The sequence below is a fragment of the Myotis lucifugus genome, unplaced genomic scaffold (genome assembly GCF_000147115.1).
Source record: "Myotis lucifugus unplaced genomic scaffold, Myoluc2.0 scaffold_181, whole genome shotgun sequence".
Taxonomy (NCBI): domain Eukaryota; kingdom Metazoa; phylum Chordata; class Mammalia; order Chiroptera; family Vespertilionidae; genus Myotis; species Myotis lucifugus.
The window spans coordinates 74,134-91,210 of NW_005871229.1; the positions used below are offsets into that span (position 1 = coordinate 74,134).

The following is a 17,077-nucleotide window of genomic DNA, read 5'->3' on the forward strand; positions in this document are numbered from 1 at the left end:
GGAAGTGACTTACTTTGGGAAATAATGCTGCCATTTCTGTAACAGCCAGGTGTATCCTCTCTGAGCAGGGAGTATAACTGCAAGAACATTGAAAAGGTTATTCAAAGACAGTAAAATAATTCAGAGGCAGAAACGCTCAGGGGCTAGCACAGGTTCCATGTACATTCCCTTAATGAAGGGGCTGAGGCCGAGGCTAGCCACTGCGGATCCCACACCAACAGGAGGCACCTGGTTACAGATCAGGGTCCCCCTCTCCTTTCTTGAAAGTTCATTCCATCTGACAAAACAGTCTCCAGGTCTGAAGCATAGGCAACATTACACTACTGGCCAGGTGGGGCCACAAAACAGTCTGCAAAGATATTCACACCCCCTCAAGCTGACATTTACTTCTCATCGTCCCAATTTCTTGAAAGCAAAGTAAGGATTTCCATGCAAAAGGCCACAGAAGTTAAAAATAAAGTACTAAAAAAAAATACCTTAGAATTGGAGCCTACACCTCAACACTTAAAAACTAACAGACAGCTCAGCTGACTTGGCTCAGTTGTTGAGCGTCGACCTATGAACCAGGAGGTCATGGTTCAATTCCCGGTCAGGGCACATACTGGGTTGTGGGCTCATTCCCCAGTAGGGGCTGTGCAGGAGGTAGCCGATCAATGATTCTCTCTCATCACTGATGTTTCTATTTCTCTCTCCCTCTCCCTTCCTCTTTGAAATTAATATAAATATATTTTTAAAAAGCAAAAACCTACAGACATTTCTAAATTCCTTCAATTCAATGCATCTGAATTGTTGGGATGTCTAAAGCTTTACTTTGGACAAAGAGGAAGCACTGATAGCAGCGTCATCTTCTTGCTCAATCACTTATCCACTCCTCATAAAGTTACCAGGACTTTGTAATAAAATGCTACGGCCCTAACCGATTTGGCTCAGCGGATAGAGCGTCAGCCTGTGGACCAAAGGGTCCTGGGTTCGATTCCGGTCAAGGGCACATACCTCAGTTGCAGGCTCTTCCCCAACCCAGACCCTGGTCAGGGCTCATGCAGGAGGCAACCAATTGATGTGTTTCTCTCACATTGATGTTTCTCTCTGTCTTTCCCTCTCTCTTCCACTCTCCCTAAAAATCAATGGAAAAATATCCTCAGATGAGGATTAACAAAAACAAAAAACAAAAAACAAAGCTATGAGCACAGCCAGCACTTTGCTTCTGGACAAGCTCACAGACAACAAAGTGCATTAAATCTGCCCATCCTCATACTGTCGTTCAGGCTGACTGCGCGCCAGGCTCCATGCTCAGTGCCTTGCAAAGACTCATGTAATCCTCCCAACAGCCCTGTGAGGCTGCACTGCTATCACACCCATTTTTCATATTAGGAAACTGAGTCCTGGAGAGGCAGAGAACTTGTCCAAGGTCCCGCAGCTGGTGAGAGCGCAGAACTCAACCCTGGCCTTCCAGCCTCCAAGCCCAGGACCCTCACCGCCACACTACAGGCCTCTCCTGGCACGAGGCCATGAATTCACACTTTAATAGCAAGCCTCTTTTCACTGATGACTGGTGATTCTGACTTCTTAGGTGATGAGAATTGGAATATTTGAGACTTTGGTTTCATTTAGGGTTCTTACTATTGGCATTACAACAAGCAACATAGGGGCTAGTTTCCTGCACCTTAAAAATGTTATATTTCTGCCCTTAGTACATGTTAAAAGGTGCAGAGACAGAGAAACTGAACGTGGTGCTACGTGATAGCTCTTAGGTACCACACTGCCCCCAGGCCTGGTATTGCTTCTAGAAATGACCCACAGTGCCCAGGAGGGAGATGGACATGGGGAAAGTGCTTTAGGAGCCTGTTTCGCATGTTAGGAAATATGGTGTGAATACAAAGGTCTGGCCTTACACAAGAACCCACATGGTTATGTTTTAAAATTGTCCTCCTAAGACACAAAGCCAAATGTCCTTCAGCATCCATCCTAGTACTTAACACCTTCAAGAAACATTCTTCCCCCATTTTTTAGCTCATAAAGTTGGCTTCTGCTTAAAAATTGTCATCAGCAACCTCTGCACTTCATCTTTGTAAGAAATCTAGTATCGAAACCATTTTAATAAAGACTGCCTACATTTTAATAACTATGTATGGTGCCAGGTGGGGGATTACTTCATAAATTATATACATGTCTAACCACTAAGCTACACACCGGAAACTAATATAAAATATTGCCGAAACCGGTTTGGCTCAGTGGATAGAGCGTCGGCCTGCGGACTGAAAGGTCCCGGGTTCGATCCCGGTCAAGGGCATGTACCTGGGTTGCAGGCACATCCCCAGTAGGAGATGTGCAGGAGGCAGCTGATCGATGTTTCTCTGTCATCGATGTTTCTAACTCTCTATCTCTCTCCCTTCCTCTTTGTAAAAAATCAATAAAATATATTTTAAAAAATAAATAAATAAATAAATAAAAATAAAATATTACTGGATGTCAACTGTAATTGGGGGGAAAACTTATTCAGAAAAAAACGACTGCTTACATTTTAATGAAACCATCACCTCTCAAGAAAATGGTTTATATTATTTCAAAATGCCTTCAAATGGGAAATCCTCACTTTTAACTTTGTGAGCAGTTAGAACCACACACCATGTAATAGCAAAAATGCCAATGCATAAGGAGTTATTTAACTTGCCAATTTCAAGGGGCCAACAATCCATCTGGTCACACAGACACTCAAAGGAAAAGGCAATGCCCCCAGCAACCCCTGTATCAGACATAACGTTTCCTGCACTAGTATACCCATTAATATCACATTTACTGAGAACCACATCTATCTTGAGTTGTATGTTATCCATATGAGTTTTACGTTTTGCTGGTTAGGGTTTTCATGTTGATCCAAAAATATAATTCACCCTTTTCCCTTGCTACACATACAACTACAAGCACAGGCACACGCGGGAGACGTAAGAAATCAGGTGCCTTTCAGGGTATCTTTTACGTCGGCAAACTGGCTAGCTAAGGCGATCACAGGGAGCAGTGGTGCCGGGAAGAATCAAGGGCAAGTTCTCAGGAGCTCCTCCCTTCTCTGCCTAGAACTAAGAATATCACTGTCCCAACGACACAGCGACTCTATTCCTAGAGACATTTATTTTCAGAGTACTTCATAAGAGGAATGAAAAACTGAAAATACCATGTAAAAAAACAAACCCAAATTTACAAATTTGTTCTTAAACCGGTTATGTAAACCTGAAATTTTCAAAAACCTTTAAAATCAGGACATTGAAAAAACTCCATTTCTAACCGGAGCAGCACCTCTGGAGCAGGTGCATGTTCTCCCAGGCAGGACTTAAGCCCTTACCTGTCATGTTTATTTTCTTGGGCTGCTCTTAGGAGTTCCTGGATGTTTTTGGTGATCTGCTCAGTTTTCCGGATGACGTCTTCGGTGCTGGGGAGGATGGGGCTTGGGGCCGTGGAGGGTTCTGCCATATCTGGTATTGAGCCATCACCTTGCCACACCATACTCCTCTGCCTTCCCTTCCTGCTTGACCTGTGGACATTACAGAAGAGGCTAATGCAGCAGGTGCTTATCAGCTGTTTCTCTGCTTCTAGGAGCCACTGCCGTGCATTTGCTGAACACAAGAGCAGGCTGCTTTTGTGTTTCCCTTTATCCTGTCTGGCAGGAGACTCATGGGAAGGCTGTTTCACCAACAGGCAGCCACAGCTCACATGGAGGCTCTTTCATTCACCACGGGGCTGGAAATGAAGACTCTTGTAAGAAGGGTAAAGATGGGGAAAGGGAGGGTATAACTGGAATGGGGAGGGCGCGTCATTATAAAGCCATCCCTGATTGAGCCAGTCTCATGGGGTAAAAATGCAGAATATAACCTCACAGCAACTTAAAGTGAAGTACTGATTTGAAGCACATTACAGAGACTTAGAGACATAAAATGTGCTGGTAAAGGAAAAAAAAGCCGCCTGTGGCAATAATGTGTGATGAGAAGAGGTGCTGAGCTATGAACTTATGCCCCAATATTTTAAGACTTTATGGGTCTGGAAGTAGAGAAAAGGGGGGCAGGTGATGAACCACGTCTCCTGACCACGGCTGGCTAGACCTCTGGTTTCAGAGCCCGACCCCCGGCACGTCCTTCTGCAGCTGTACCCCATGTCATCTGGGTCCGTGTCGTTGGGAGTGTTGTCATAGTCACTTTCAGGTGTGCTGTTCTGCTTCTCCAGTCTGGACGCCTACAAGAGAAAAAAGGGGCCCCCGTTAGTTCCGAGCATCAGACACTCCTTAGGAGCCGCTCTTCTCCAGGAATCATTACCTGCATGGCCCAGATCTCATTTGGGACGGAGCCAACCCTTTATTGAAAATCTAGTAAAAGATGAACAGTGGATACAAAAATACTTTTTCCTTTTTTGCACCATTCTTAGCTCAGTGGCTACTCCATAAGCAGATCCTTGGTACAAACTAATGCAGACACACAAGCAACACACCCACACTTAGTTCTCTAAGGAATATGAGTGTAACTATAATACGACAAGTCCCACTGAATAGCAAAATGCCAACACTTAGATACCCATCGACCTTCAGCACTGGAAGCTGCCTGCAGATTACCTACTAGTAGTCTAACACCAGGTGAGAAAATGACACACCCAAGGCCAGACTCAGCAGAAAAACAGGACCTAGAGCCCAGGCCTCCTGCTACCTCCAATATCCCATGCCTGGGCCCTGAGGCTCACCACTGCTCAAAACACATACGGCTCTCCAGGAACTCCTCAGAGGGGTTTTATCAGACCAGAAAACTAGTATTGTTAATTGATTGCCACATGTTTGTGAATCAAAATAGATTAACCTGGTGTATACTTGATTTCCAACCATTTTTATCTGTTTCTCAAAACACCTAACCCTCAAAATATAAAGATCTGATGCAACTGTGGAAATTAAAAAATGGGTGGCAGATTTAAGAGGAATAGTAAAAATGTGTTGAGCAAATGGCAGCACAGCTAAGTATAGGGCCTTCCAGGGTGACAAAATTTGAAGGGGACCACATTCCCTTGAAGTATTTAGTAAACATGGGTTTCCCTCAGTATATATTTCATCCATAATGCTTGAGAATGTCTTCATCTAGAATAGAAATCAGTGGAAGCTGATTTAAAACCTAAACTGACTACTTCGAAAAATACAAATCTAAGCTATTTCCAGCTCTACACCTTGAATTTAATCCGAGTTAATAAAAACATGTGACATAAGGAATTGTACTAATGCTGCAATAAAATGTGGCTAAAGAAATAGCTAAAAAAAAAAGAGAAAGAAATTGCTATACAGTTGTTCCTTAAAGAATGCAGGCTGGTGTGGCTCAGTGGTTGAGCGCCGACTCATGCACCAAGAAGTCAGTGGTTCAATTCCTGGTCAGGCACGCGCCCGGATTGCTGGCTTGATCCCCAGTAGAGGGTATGCAGGAGGCAGCAGATAGATGTTTCTATCTATCTCTGTCCCTTCCTTTCTCTCAAATCAATAAAAAAAAATACACATTTTTAAAAAAGAATACAGGATTGATTTTTTTGAGAAAGAGAGAGAAACACTGATTAGTTGTTCCATTTACTATGCATTCATTGGTTGATTCTTGTACGTGTCCTGACCGGGGATCAAACTCGCAATCTTGGCCTATTGGAAGAATGCTCTAACTGAGCTACCCGGCCAGGAACACAAAAATTTTTTCAATTGACCTGAACAGTTCAATTGACCCACAGAGTTCAGACCCACGTAGTTCAAACCCACATTGTTCAAGGGTCAACTGGTGGTTGGACATCTGCATATGCAAAGGGCCAACCTGAGTTATAATCAGATTTTTGAATGCAGGGGCGGTCGGTGTCCCTAACCCCCATGTTGTTTGAGGGTCAGCTGTAAACTGAGAGTCTTGTTTAAACGTCTGGAGACTCTATAGTTTCATCCAAGAGTGGCTACCTTAGAGTGAGTCAGTTTAAGAAAAATCTACATAAAATGTAATTATTTGCTCCTTACTGGTAATGCTGCCTGGTCCTCTGAAGGCCCTTATGTGGACAGGCAAGGCAGCCAGCCCCCAGGTGGAAGGCTCCTAAGTTCACATCACATATTGCTTACTATCCTCATGGCTTCGCTGTCCTCTCCCAGGGAAAAGGCTCTCTTTCTCTGTCTGCTGGTCTTTCGCGTTCCCCCCAAATGCTCTATTTGGTCCTAGCCACTTTAATAGAAGACACTTGTGCTGGCTCCTAAAATTCATACTTTAGCCACTCAAATTCATCTGGCAAATGATTGAAAGTGTTAGAGAGTTTAAGTTCTGTAAATTGACTATAACTTTTAAGATCCCTTCGCTTATATCTCCTACAAGAAAGCCATTTCTGCTTCACTTGCTGCCCATTTGATCTGGCTTCATGAATCAAGCCGTGAGTCACTGGCCACTGGAAGTCTAGATGGAAGACAAAGGCAGGCCCTGTGTCCAGTGCAGGAAACAGCGAAAGCGGGCTCTTCACAGGTGATCTCAAAAACAAACACCCATCTTACATTCACAGGGAATGTTTGACCAATCTTTAAATTTATTTTCCTTCAGTTTTTATACACACACACGCACACACACACACACACACGTAAATGTAATAAAAAGACTTGCATTTAAATAATTATTCTGGAAAATTCATCCAGAGCTGTTCCAGTGGAAAAATCTAGAAAATAGAAGTAAGCCCAGAAAATCCCCCATTTTATAATGGATGTTTTTGCCTTCCTTGATATAAATTTGATAATTACAAATCAAATGCACTACCCTCACAATGATCACAAGTACCAAGTTTCATTTAAACATTTTAGAAGAGTAATAACTCATATATCTATAAAAGTACTCAGGAAATGTTTCTCCAGTACTGAAAACAATGTTTGGCAGGAAATCAGTTACTTACAAATTAAGTCCTTCATTATTGTCGACAAAAACATATATAGGATTTCAAGTTAGCCAGCATTTAATTTTGTGAAAAATTATTGTGAACATGCAGAGGTAAGATCCATTAGTTAAAAGTGCTGCTCTCTCAAAGCTGTTAATAGAAAGTTACTGTACAGCTCAGCGGTTCTCAACCTGTGGGTCGCGACCCCTTTGGGGGTTGAATGACCCTTTCACAGGGGTCGCCATCGGAAAACACATATATAATTACATATTGTTTTTGTGATTAATCACTATGCTTTAATTATGTTCAATTTGTAACAATGAAAATACATCCTGCATATCAGATATTTACATTATGATTCATAACAGTAGCAAAATTACAGTTATGAAGTAGCAACGAAAATAATTTTATGGTTAGGGGTCACCACAACATGAGGAACTGTATTAAAGGGTCGCGGCATTAGGAAGGTTGAGAACCACTGGTATAGCTGGTGCTGGTTCAGTTTATTCTATAGATTTGTAATTTTTTAAAAATACAGACATGCCATATGAACCTAAACTCATGATAAAGCTTCCAGGAATATTCAGGATTATCAGTTTAAATGACTTAATTGTTAATCTTGTATAAAACTCCATTTCAGAAAGCAGTCCTTGCAATTATTCTCAAAACTACCAGAAAAAAAAAGTTTTGGTTTTTTAATTTCATAGTGGACAAAAGTTTACTTGACTCAAGTAAAAGTTCATGAGATATTTCATTTCTACTAACTGCCCCTTAGTTTAACTGAAATATTGTAATAAAAACATTGCAGTTCCTTTTTAGAACTGCTCAGAAGACTTGAGTTCTTTTCAGTAGACTGCTTCAAAGCTGTGGAAAAGAACCCCTACGGGGCCCGATGTGCCATGTGGCACTGGCAGTGGAAGAGAACAACTCATCATTCCTACGCATGTGCAGGGAATGGACAAAGGCCAGGTGCAAATCCTAGTGTCTATAAAGGGGGTCCCGCACCCACAGCTACCTTTCCTCCTCTCACCTTAGGGCCACGCCCCTGGTGTAAAAAAAGAGCGAGCGGGGACCTGACTGCGAGTCTTCAAGGCTTGAGCTCTTTCCACGTGTCCCAGCTTGTCAGCATGTGCTCTCCATGCATGAGACTGTTTTTAAATGGACAGTGCCTTTGGTAGCCGGGATGTCACCTAAATCCCTAGGACCCTTTCACTGACAAACCAAAAAGCTGGGTCTGACCCTGGCTGGTGTGATCCAGTTGGTTGGAGCATTGTCCTATGCACCAAAAGGTGGTGGGTTTGATCCCTCGTCGGGGCATGTGCAAGAGGAAACTGATTGATGTTTCGCATTGATATTTCTCTCTCTCCGCCTCTCTCTATCTCACTTCCTGTTTCTGAAATCAATTAAAAAAAAAAAAGGCTATGCATGGAGGAGGTACTTAATAAATACTTGTTACCTGGCTATTCTAAATGGAGTTTGCCTGAATTGTGTACTGTTACTGGGAATGCAAGTTATATATCAGAAAGTGAACTTGCTCTGGCCCGTGTGGCTAAGTGGTTAGAGGATCGGCCCGTGCCCCAAAGGGTCACAGGTTCTATCCCCAGCCCCGGTAGGGGAGCGTGCAAGCAGCAACCAATCCATGTGTCTCTCTCACATTGACATTACTCTCTCTCTTCCTCTTTTCCCCTTCCCCTCCCTTCCTTCCATTCTTTCTAAAAACATTAATGGAGTCTGGCCAGTGTGGCTCAGTGGTTGTGTCGAGCTATGAACCAGGAGGTCATGGCTTGATTCCGGTCAGGGCACATGCCCGGGTTGCAGGCTCAATCCCCAGTAGGGGGCGTGCAGGAGGCAGCCAATCAATGATTCTCTCTTATCATTGATATTTCTATCTCTCTCTCCCTCTCCCTCCCTCTCTGAAATCAATAAAAAATTTTAAAAAATTAATGGAACACTAGCCAGTTTGGCTCAGTGGATAGAGCATCAGCTTGAGGACCAAAGGGTCCTGGGTTCGATTCCGGTCAAGGGCACATACCTTGGTTGCAGGCTCCTCCCTGGCCCAGGCCCTGGTTGGGGCTCATGCAGGAGGCAACCAATGGATGTATTTCTCTCACATTAATGTTTCCTCTCTGTCTTGCCCTCTCTCTTCTACTCTCCCTAAAAATCAATGGAAGAATATCCTCGGGTGAGGATTAAAACAACAACAACAACAAAAAGGAAAGTTGGACTTGACCAACGAATAAATGAGCAGCTTCACACTAACAGCTGCCGAGACCTTCGATTCTGCTGTGTTGCAATGCTTACATGAAACCAGGGACGGCAAACCTTGGTTTGTCAAGTATGGTGCTGACACAGTATGTAGAGGTTAAAAGAAATGAAAAAGCTTGATGTCCTGGTGTTTCAGTTAGTCCAAATATACTAGTTTTAATCTGATAACTGAAGCTCTGAACAAATCTGACAGATGTGCCCTACTACAATATTTAACCAGCAGCCAGCTAATATTCTGATTGTTTAAAATGACAGTATGCTCAGAATAAATGTTATAGGGGGAATTGTGAACTTGGTTAAATAGTACGTGAAACAGAGTAATGTGGAGTTAGACGAAAGGGTGGCCGTCTCCCATAGGCGTGTGCGTGTGTCCATGCGTGCTGCTAAGAGCTGCCTCATGCAGGACAGAGGGCAATCAGCAGGACAGGAGGGCCAGAAACACACAGCGCCCAGGAGCTGCCCCTCCTCCAGAGAGCCGACCATTCAGAGTGTACTTAACCCTTCGGGTGCTTTCGTCCCTGGACCAGGAAAGTGTGGAGGGGAAGGAAGGCAGAGACGAAGAGGAGGTCACAAGCGCACTCCTCCCGATCTGAAAGGGGAAAAAGAAACACACTCGGGAAAATACATACAACAAAACCCTACCACCTACCCCGGCCTCAGCCCCGGCCTCAGCCCCGGCTTCCCAGGAAGAGTCCAAACGCTACTCAATACGCGAGGTCAGTGCTGAGATTTCTGTGACAGGCGGCTGACTGCCACACTAGCCGACGACAGATGCCCAGACAGATTTAATCCCTTAGTGAAATGCCTTCCAGAAATTACTCGGAATTTATAAAGCTATTTTTTCTATATAAGGGAAAAGATAATATCTAGCATAATTTGTCAAATTTGCCGGTAGTTTTTTAAAAAATAAATAGCCTTAAACAAGTATTTTTAATTATGACAGATAATATGAAATGAGAAACTATATGAATGATTAAAAGTTGGTATGTTATCAATCTATTTTTTAGTAGATATAAAACTTTTGCAATAATGAAATAATGACATTCTTACATTCTAAGTGTTTCTAAAATAAAAAAATACACTATGGAAACTAACAAAGTTTGCTTTTCTTAAATTTTGTTTTCAGTTATACAAAAATAAGTTTTTAAATTTAGCTCAATGACATTCCATTACACCAAAAGTATCAACTCAACTGCTTTAGAATGTTTAGCCCAAACAACTTAAAAAGTTGAAGTAATATATTCCCAATTACAATATAACAACACAGTAATTTTACCACACTAAAGCTGGACAAAATTAAACTACGGCTTAATTTACTAGACCATACATATTCTTTACTTTGAATTTTCTCTGAGAATTTTTTGGAAACTCACAAAATTTGACTGAAAAAAATAACAACTGTGACATTCAAAAAGATAAATATTATTCTCTAAAAATCATCACATAAGTTCAAAACATCTGTGACATTTTGTCAAAACAGATTTTTAAAATAAATCTGAAAGAAATATATTATTTTAACACCTCACAACACAATATTATCTCATTGTAAAATAAGATGTTAGCAGCCTTTACAGAGCACAATCTTTGGAATACAACACTTGTAAAATCAATGTAGAGTTTTTACACCTCATTCTTATGAAAGGACAAAGCCTTGCTTTCTCCACAATGGAGCGGCAGGGGATGCAGAAGCGAAGCAGGCACGCTGACCACACGTGCAGACTGTGGAGCCCAGAAGCTGTGTGTGTCCAGACCACAGATGCCACCTGCTCAGCTGGGAGGAGCAGAAAAGGCACCTTGCATTCTAAGGGCTCTAGTTCATCAAGGGGCATGTACCTGTCTTATCGACCTCAAAGAAAATGGCGCTTACTTCTAGTGGCAACCTTAACACTTTGTTTTTGTTTTTGGAAATGGGGAAGAAAATTGGTTATAAGAAAATAAAATTCCAATAGGGAGAAAAAGGGGAGGGGAGCTGAGCAAGAACCAGAATATCGGTTTTGTTGGAAAACTTTTGGCCAATGGCCCTGTGTGCTTGTGGTGCTCCCACAAGCATCTGTCAACATGTTAATACAGCGAACACAACTCTCATAGCCCAATTTGGCAAAGCAGAGACGTGGGCATCTACAGGTTCAGAAGAGGGAATGCAGGAGGCAGGCTGCACAGAGAGGGAACAGTGGAAGCGCCAGTGGTGGTACTTACGTGCGCAGGGAACGGCTGCAGTCTCGTCCTGCTCTCTTCGGGGTGGTTCGCTTCTCCCACTGGGAGGTACGGCTTCTGACCTGATCCCGTCTCGTACATGGACATGGGCCTACTGCCCCGGGCAGACGGACGTCGCTTTAAGGAAGAGTGGTTGGAAGTATCTGGGTACTCAGAACCAGTTTGCACCTGATATATTTTGGTTGAGGCCTGTTTCCTGAGGTTCGAATTTTCACTCTGGAGTGTTTGAAGCTGAAAGAAATGTTTGGCAGTGGGACTGTGTTTTTCCACAGCAAGCAGAAAAAGCAAACACCAAATAAATGCATACAACTACTAGCTTTAAACAATAAAAACAATAATAGCTAGCTGGGTTGAAAGTAAAAGGCAACTATAAATGAGAACTCTATCTTCTAGAATGAATGAAACGCAATCAACTCACTTCATCACTGAAGCATGATAAATAGCTTAATTTCTAAATGTGGAAAAGTTGCAGATTAGACTTTTTAAAAACAAAATGTCTAACAACTTAAAATGTGGTCATGGCAGACCTGAGAAATGTTTGCAGGCAAGCTGAACTCTGGATTTTCCTAAGGCTGTTGCTAGCAAGAGCTTGAGATCATTAAGACACCGCTTAGGTAACTTGCTTTTCAAACGAGCCCTGAGCAATTTGCCAATGCCAAAAACGCCAGCGGACACCATGGAAGCAGCACAAAAGTTACTGGAGTTGCTGTGCAAAGCAAGAAAGACAGTGAAGTTCAGCTTATGAAAAATCAGGTCAGCTACCTCCCAGAAAGCCAACAAGAAAAATTACAATCAACAAGTTTTTATTACATAAAATTCTTGATGTTTGAAACAATGTAGCATATGTTAAAAAAAGAGAGGGAACCGAATCATGGTATGCTTGCTGTATTAACATATTACAAAGAAAACTGAAGACCTGTTCTGTTAACATCGTCATCCGAACGCTCCACGTAGCACGCTCGCTTCCCTTTGGTGATTGATCAGCTTTCAGCCAGAGCTGGAATATGTGGCCTCTCTCTCCTTTGGTTTTGTCACCCAAAATTGCGACCATGATGGTGTCAGCTTTAAACACTCTAATCTGCCTGGCACCACCCCATTTAGTTAGAGGCTGTCACTTGGAGACCCTGAATGCTCTTTCCATTCCTCACATGCAGGCTGCTTCATGGTGTCTGATGAATGAGAGTTAAGGGATCAGCAAGGAATCACGTTACTCTTTGGCGTCTGGCATTTTAACACAATTAACTGAGTCCAGTCTGCAATGTCCTTCCCCTCTGGTGCTCCTTCATCGTCCATGACATTTATAAGCTGGGTGTGGTGTGCGTTCAGCTGTCTACTCTTTGACAGTGACTGTAAAATCTGACCAAATTCCCCACCAGGGCCAAGGCTCAGGTCCGCAAGCAACTGCATCTGCACCAGAAGATCATTACTTTTTCGATAGCAAACCATTCAGTGTTAGGAGTTACTTTCAATTTTTATTTATAAAGCACCGATCTGTGAAAATGCACCAATAGTGGCTGCTCCTCTTCATTAATTAGCATCTTTTCCAAGCAACTGTTCAAATGTGAAAGATCAAATAGAAATCACGCTACTTTGTCAACTCTATATATTTATATATTAAAAAAACTTTACTTAACTTTGAAATAAAATCAATACATCTTTGCTAAATAAACATATCTCACATCCTTTATATTAATAGTGCCAAACTTCTATGAAAGCCTGGCGTACGGCCTCTGTCAGAGAAATACCCTCATCCTCCGTTTTCTCGAAGAGTGACCCACTGAGGATTGCTTCTACACCACAAAGGCTTTCAGGATCTAACATATCTGCAACTCCCTTTCCAAAGAAGGAACAACAGCTGCAAAGTGACAAGCAGCCATGGAAAATCCCTACATTCCAGGACACAGACAGGCCTTAAGGTGCCTGTCAAAACTATGTATTAGGGAACCCATATCCTAAAGTGAAATGGTCAAGGTCCAAAGAGTGAGGAGCTTAACTGACACACGCCTGCCGATGAAGGAGTGGTGTCTGGTCACATGTCTGTCTATGTAAAAGCCTTCTCTTAGGGAGTTGAAGACAAGGATGTTTCATGTCTCTGAAACATCCAGTCTGGACTTTGCTTGCAAGTGTTTTTGATGAGCACATTTCCTGGTCTGAATCTTTAAGAACTTTAGTATTCTATATTTAGAGAGACGTCTTGGATGAATCTGAATGATACTTATCTTATTGAGAACTAGACCACTTTTTTTTTATTTCGAAGGAGTATAACAGGAAATGAAAATTTACAGATAATCCAATAGTTTCAGAAATCAAAAGCTTTTCCAAGAATTGAGGAAATAATCCATGAGCAACAGCAAATAATTTCACTCTCTATTTCTTAAAGCAGCTTAAGACATTTGCTTTCAGAGATAGGTTATCTCTGGCAATTTCTACAAGTACTAAAAGGAGCATTAAAGAATAAAAAGCTGATGGCAACGTCAGCATGTTTCAGAAAAAGGCACCTCAACAAAATTATTAGTTCAATTAATGGGTCAATCTGTCATTTATTAAACAAAAGGTATTTCAGAAAAGACAGAGGAAGTGCAAGCCCTGTATGTTATGGCTGCACACCAGGGCCAGCGAGGCCCAGAACAAGTGTCAGGTTAAAATCTGACTGATCTTCTTGTCCCTTCTATTAGAGCTAGTAGAGCCATCTATCTCAGTATGTCTCAACAAATGATCTAGAACCCAACATCAAAAGAACCCTAGGCCACGCCCAGGCCAGGGCGCACTGCAGTGTACTTCCCTGACAAGCAGAAGGGCACAGCCCCCCCTATTCCTGTGGCCTTCCTTTAGGAAGCATCATTGAAAAGGGTCCAGCCACCAGTGAACTGCACCACGCCCTCTGTTCTTGATAATGATTGTGAAGCAGAACTCTTCAAATGACTTTGTTTTGTTTCTGTTTAAGGGAAGTGTACAAAATCTCATATTGGGAGAATTGAATGATGGGATTAGTACCTGCGAAGTCTTGGGCAGAATTTAAAATTTTTCAACTTTCTTAGGATTCTCATAAAAAATTACATATGTAATCCTCATCTTAAAACACTTGGAGTGCGGGAAACGAGTTAAGTCGGCTCGCGTGAATTGCGCGTACTCCGCGGGAGCCGTCTTTAACTCGGTTCATATAGATTTGCGGTGGAGTGCGGGAAACGTGTAAACTCGGGCCGATTGTAACTGCGTATTACCAAATATTTGTTTGTAATCCACCCTTTTGGTGGATGGAACAAAACCAAAAGACAGAGCCATCTTATATTTTGGCGGGAAATTCACCCGCACTCCAAGTGTTAAACAAATTCCTTGCTACTGTTAGCCACACTTCTTTTAGGGATTAATATATTAATGTATTTCTGACTCTCTTAAAAGGCAGTGAACGAGAAAATGCTAAGCAAATGGGGTTCTTACTAGTGAACATCTCTCACTAATGTAAACAATGTTTTCTTATATTCACTGAGAACCTGCTCTGTGGCAGGCCCTGCTCCAGGCTCTGAGGACATCATAAACTAGTGGTTAAGCACTGGTGAAAAATAAAGTGGGATGCGGGACAGGGCTGCCAGGGCGGGAGTGAATAACAACTTAGAATAAGAGTGAAGAGGGACAGCACCCCTTGCATGGCGTGGGGTGGGGTATGATGTGGAATGCTGATAAACACATATACCCGTCCAGGGCTTTCATCTGCTCTGTCTTCCCGCTATGATTATTCTTGTAAAATGAGCAACAGGAAGAATCACATCCACGGAGTGGCATCCAGGATCCCAGGAGGCACAGAATGGTGCAAGGGTTACTATAACTGATAAGCACCTAATAGGTTGTATGTTTCTCCTATTGGGACACTTACTCTGGATTTATTTATCAAAGCTACTTTACCTGCAATATCCAAACACTACTTCCAAAAAGACAGCTTGGCCCAAAGGTTTTTAGGTCTGTTACAATAACTGTTTTTCTTCCCTCTAACCACAAGTATTGTGCCTGGGATTCTTCCTTATACTATGGGGTTAAAGCGTCAATCATCCTGGCATTTATTAACATGTTACCTTTTTCTGCATAATTCTCAGCTCGTCACTCAAGTTGTTATTCACCTTCATTAGCTGTTGTATCTTGGCCTCAGAAGCCACTAGAGCGTTTTTGACCTCCATAAATTCCTGCACAGTGACTGGTCCATCTGATAAATCTGAATCTAGACTCTAAAAATAAATTGGGGAAAATGTTCACAATCTGAGACGATGATAACATTCAAGACTAACAGCTAAAGAATTTCAAATTCTGACCATGCCAACTGGACTGCAAAGTTAATCAAACTAAATCAAGGCTTCTGAGGGTAATGCAAAAAGAAAACATAAAGGTGGGGTTACTATAATATGTGAAAAAATTTAAAGTCAATATTTTCTAACAGAATAGGCAGTAGAGCTATAAACCTACTCTGACAATGACTCTTTAAATGCATTTGTCTTGTCTGTCTTTCCTTGCTCATTCATTTTTCTTTTTTATTCATTCTTTAATTCATTCACTCCAACAAAAGTTTATTGAGCACCAGGCAGTGTTCTGGGGATATATAAGAAAATAAAATAGACTACGATTCCTATTCCATGGCATTTATATCCAACAGAGTGAGGGAGGGGAAAATAAAAACAAGTAACTATGCAGTCTGACTGAAGGTGGTAAATGTGGTGGAAAAGAGATAATATGGAGAAGGGTAAGGGGCTAAGGAGCTCAAGTAGGGCTGAAGGTGGGCGCATTTTCCTTCGACAGATGGGGAAAGCCTTTGGGTAGGTGAGATGTGAGCGGCAGCCTAAAGAAGGTGAGGACATTAGTCAAGTGGCTGTGTAGAGGAAGAACGTTCCAGCCAGCGGCAGAGCTCAGCTAGAGGGAGTGGGTGTGCAGGGCAGAGAGGAGGGGGAGGCCCGTCAGTCCACAGAGGACCCTTTCCCGAGGGTCCTGCCATGACCTTCGCTTTCACCGAGTGAACGCAGTGCTGCTGGGGAAACCTGGCAGGGGTGTTTCAGACACATGACCCTCGCTGTCCTCTCCGCATTCCCTGCATCTGCCAATGGCACTACCATTCTCACAGTCATGTGAGCTACAAATCCCTGACACATCTTCTGTAAGTCTATCTTCCCCCGTTCAAACATTCAACTTATTGCCAGGGCTGGTCTATTCTATCTTCCTGCCCACTCATTCTCAAATGTTTGCTGAGCCCCTCTGTGGGCTAGGTCTGGGCCAAGGTCCTGGGGATTCAGCAGAGGGTGGACCAGCCAACCCCTGCTGCCCCGCCCTGCGCTCACACTCTGCTACAGTGATCTCTCCCCCATCTGGACCCTCCCAGCCAAGCCCTGAAGTGGCCTGGCCAGCTCTTGGGGAGTATCCTGATTGGGTTCCTTTCCTCTACTCTCTGACCTTCCAGAACACTCCTCCCAAAACACAGGACCCCAAATGGCTGACCACTGCCTCCTGCCCTCCCTAAAAGCTCCCTGGGCTCGGTTCTGCCTGCCGAGGTCCATGCTCTTCAGTCTGGCACATGGTGTGACCTCCGCCCTCTGCTGTAACTTTGGTTCCCACTCCTTTTAGGCTCTCTACACATCGCCAGCCCACCCCCTACGCCCCCCAGCCAGATGCTTTATTTCATTTCTCTCTGCCTAGACCACTCTTCCCTGCCTTTTCACATGCCCAAACCAAT

The 17,077-nt window shown here is 42.9% G+C and overlaps 1 protein-coding gene across 13 annotated transcripts in view; it reads right to left on the minus strand.

Moving 5' to 3' along the window:
• GIT2 (GIT ArfGAP 2) overlaps nucleotides 1–17,077 on the minus strand; it is a 49,430-nt gene that overhangs the window by 3,723 nt on the left and 28,630 nt on the right. For 5 of the 13 annotated variants that reach the window (XM_006096516.3, XM_023760436.1, XM_006096517.3 and 2 more), the window contains 6 exons: nucleotides 15,438–15,587; nucleotides 11,353–11,601; nucleotides 9,656–9,745; nucleotides 4,139–4,221; nucleotides 3,338–3,526; nucleotides 14–77 (listed from right to left, as the gene is read on the minus strand). In XM_006096516.3, the coding sequence (XP_006096578.1) occupies nucleotides 14–77; nucleotides 3,338–3,526; nucleotides 4,139–4,221; nucleotides 9,656–9,745; nucleotides 11,353–11,601; nucleotides 15,438–15,587 (825 nt within the window). Of the gene's footprint in view, nucleotides 1–13; nucleotides 78–3,337; nucleotides 3,527–4,138; nucleotides 4,222–9,655; nucleotides 9,746–11,352; nucleotides 11,602–12,161; nucleotides 12,922–15,437; nucleotides 15,588–17,077 lie in introns of those variants that run through there. The other 8 variants (XM_006096520.3, XM_023760433.1, XM_023760432.1 and 5 more) reach the window with 7 other exon arrangements.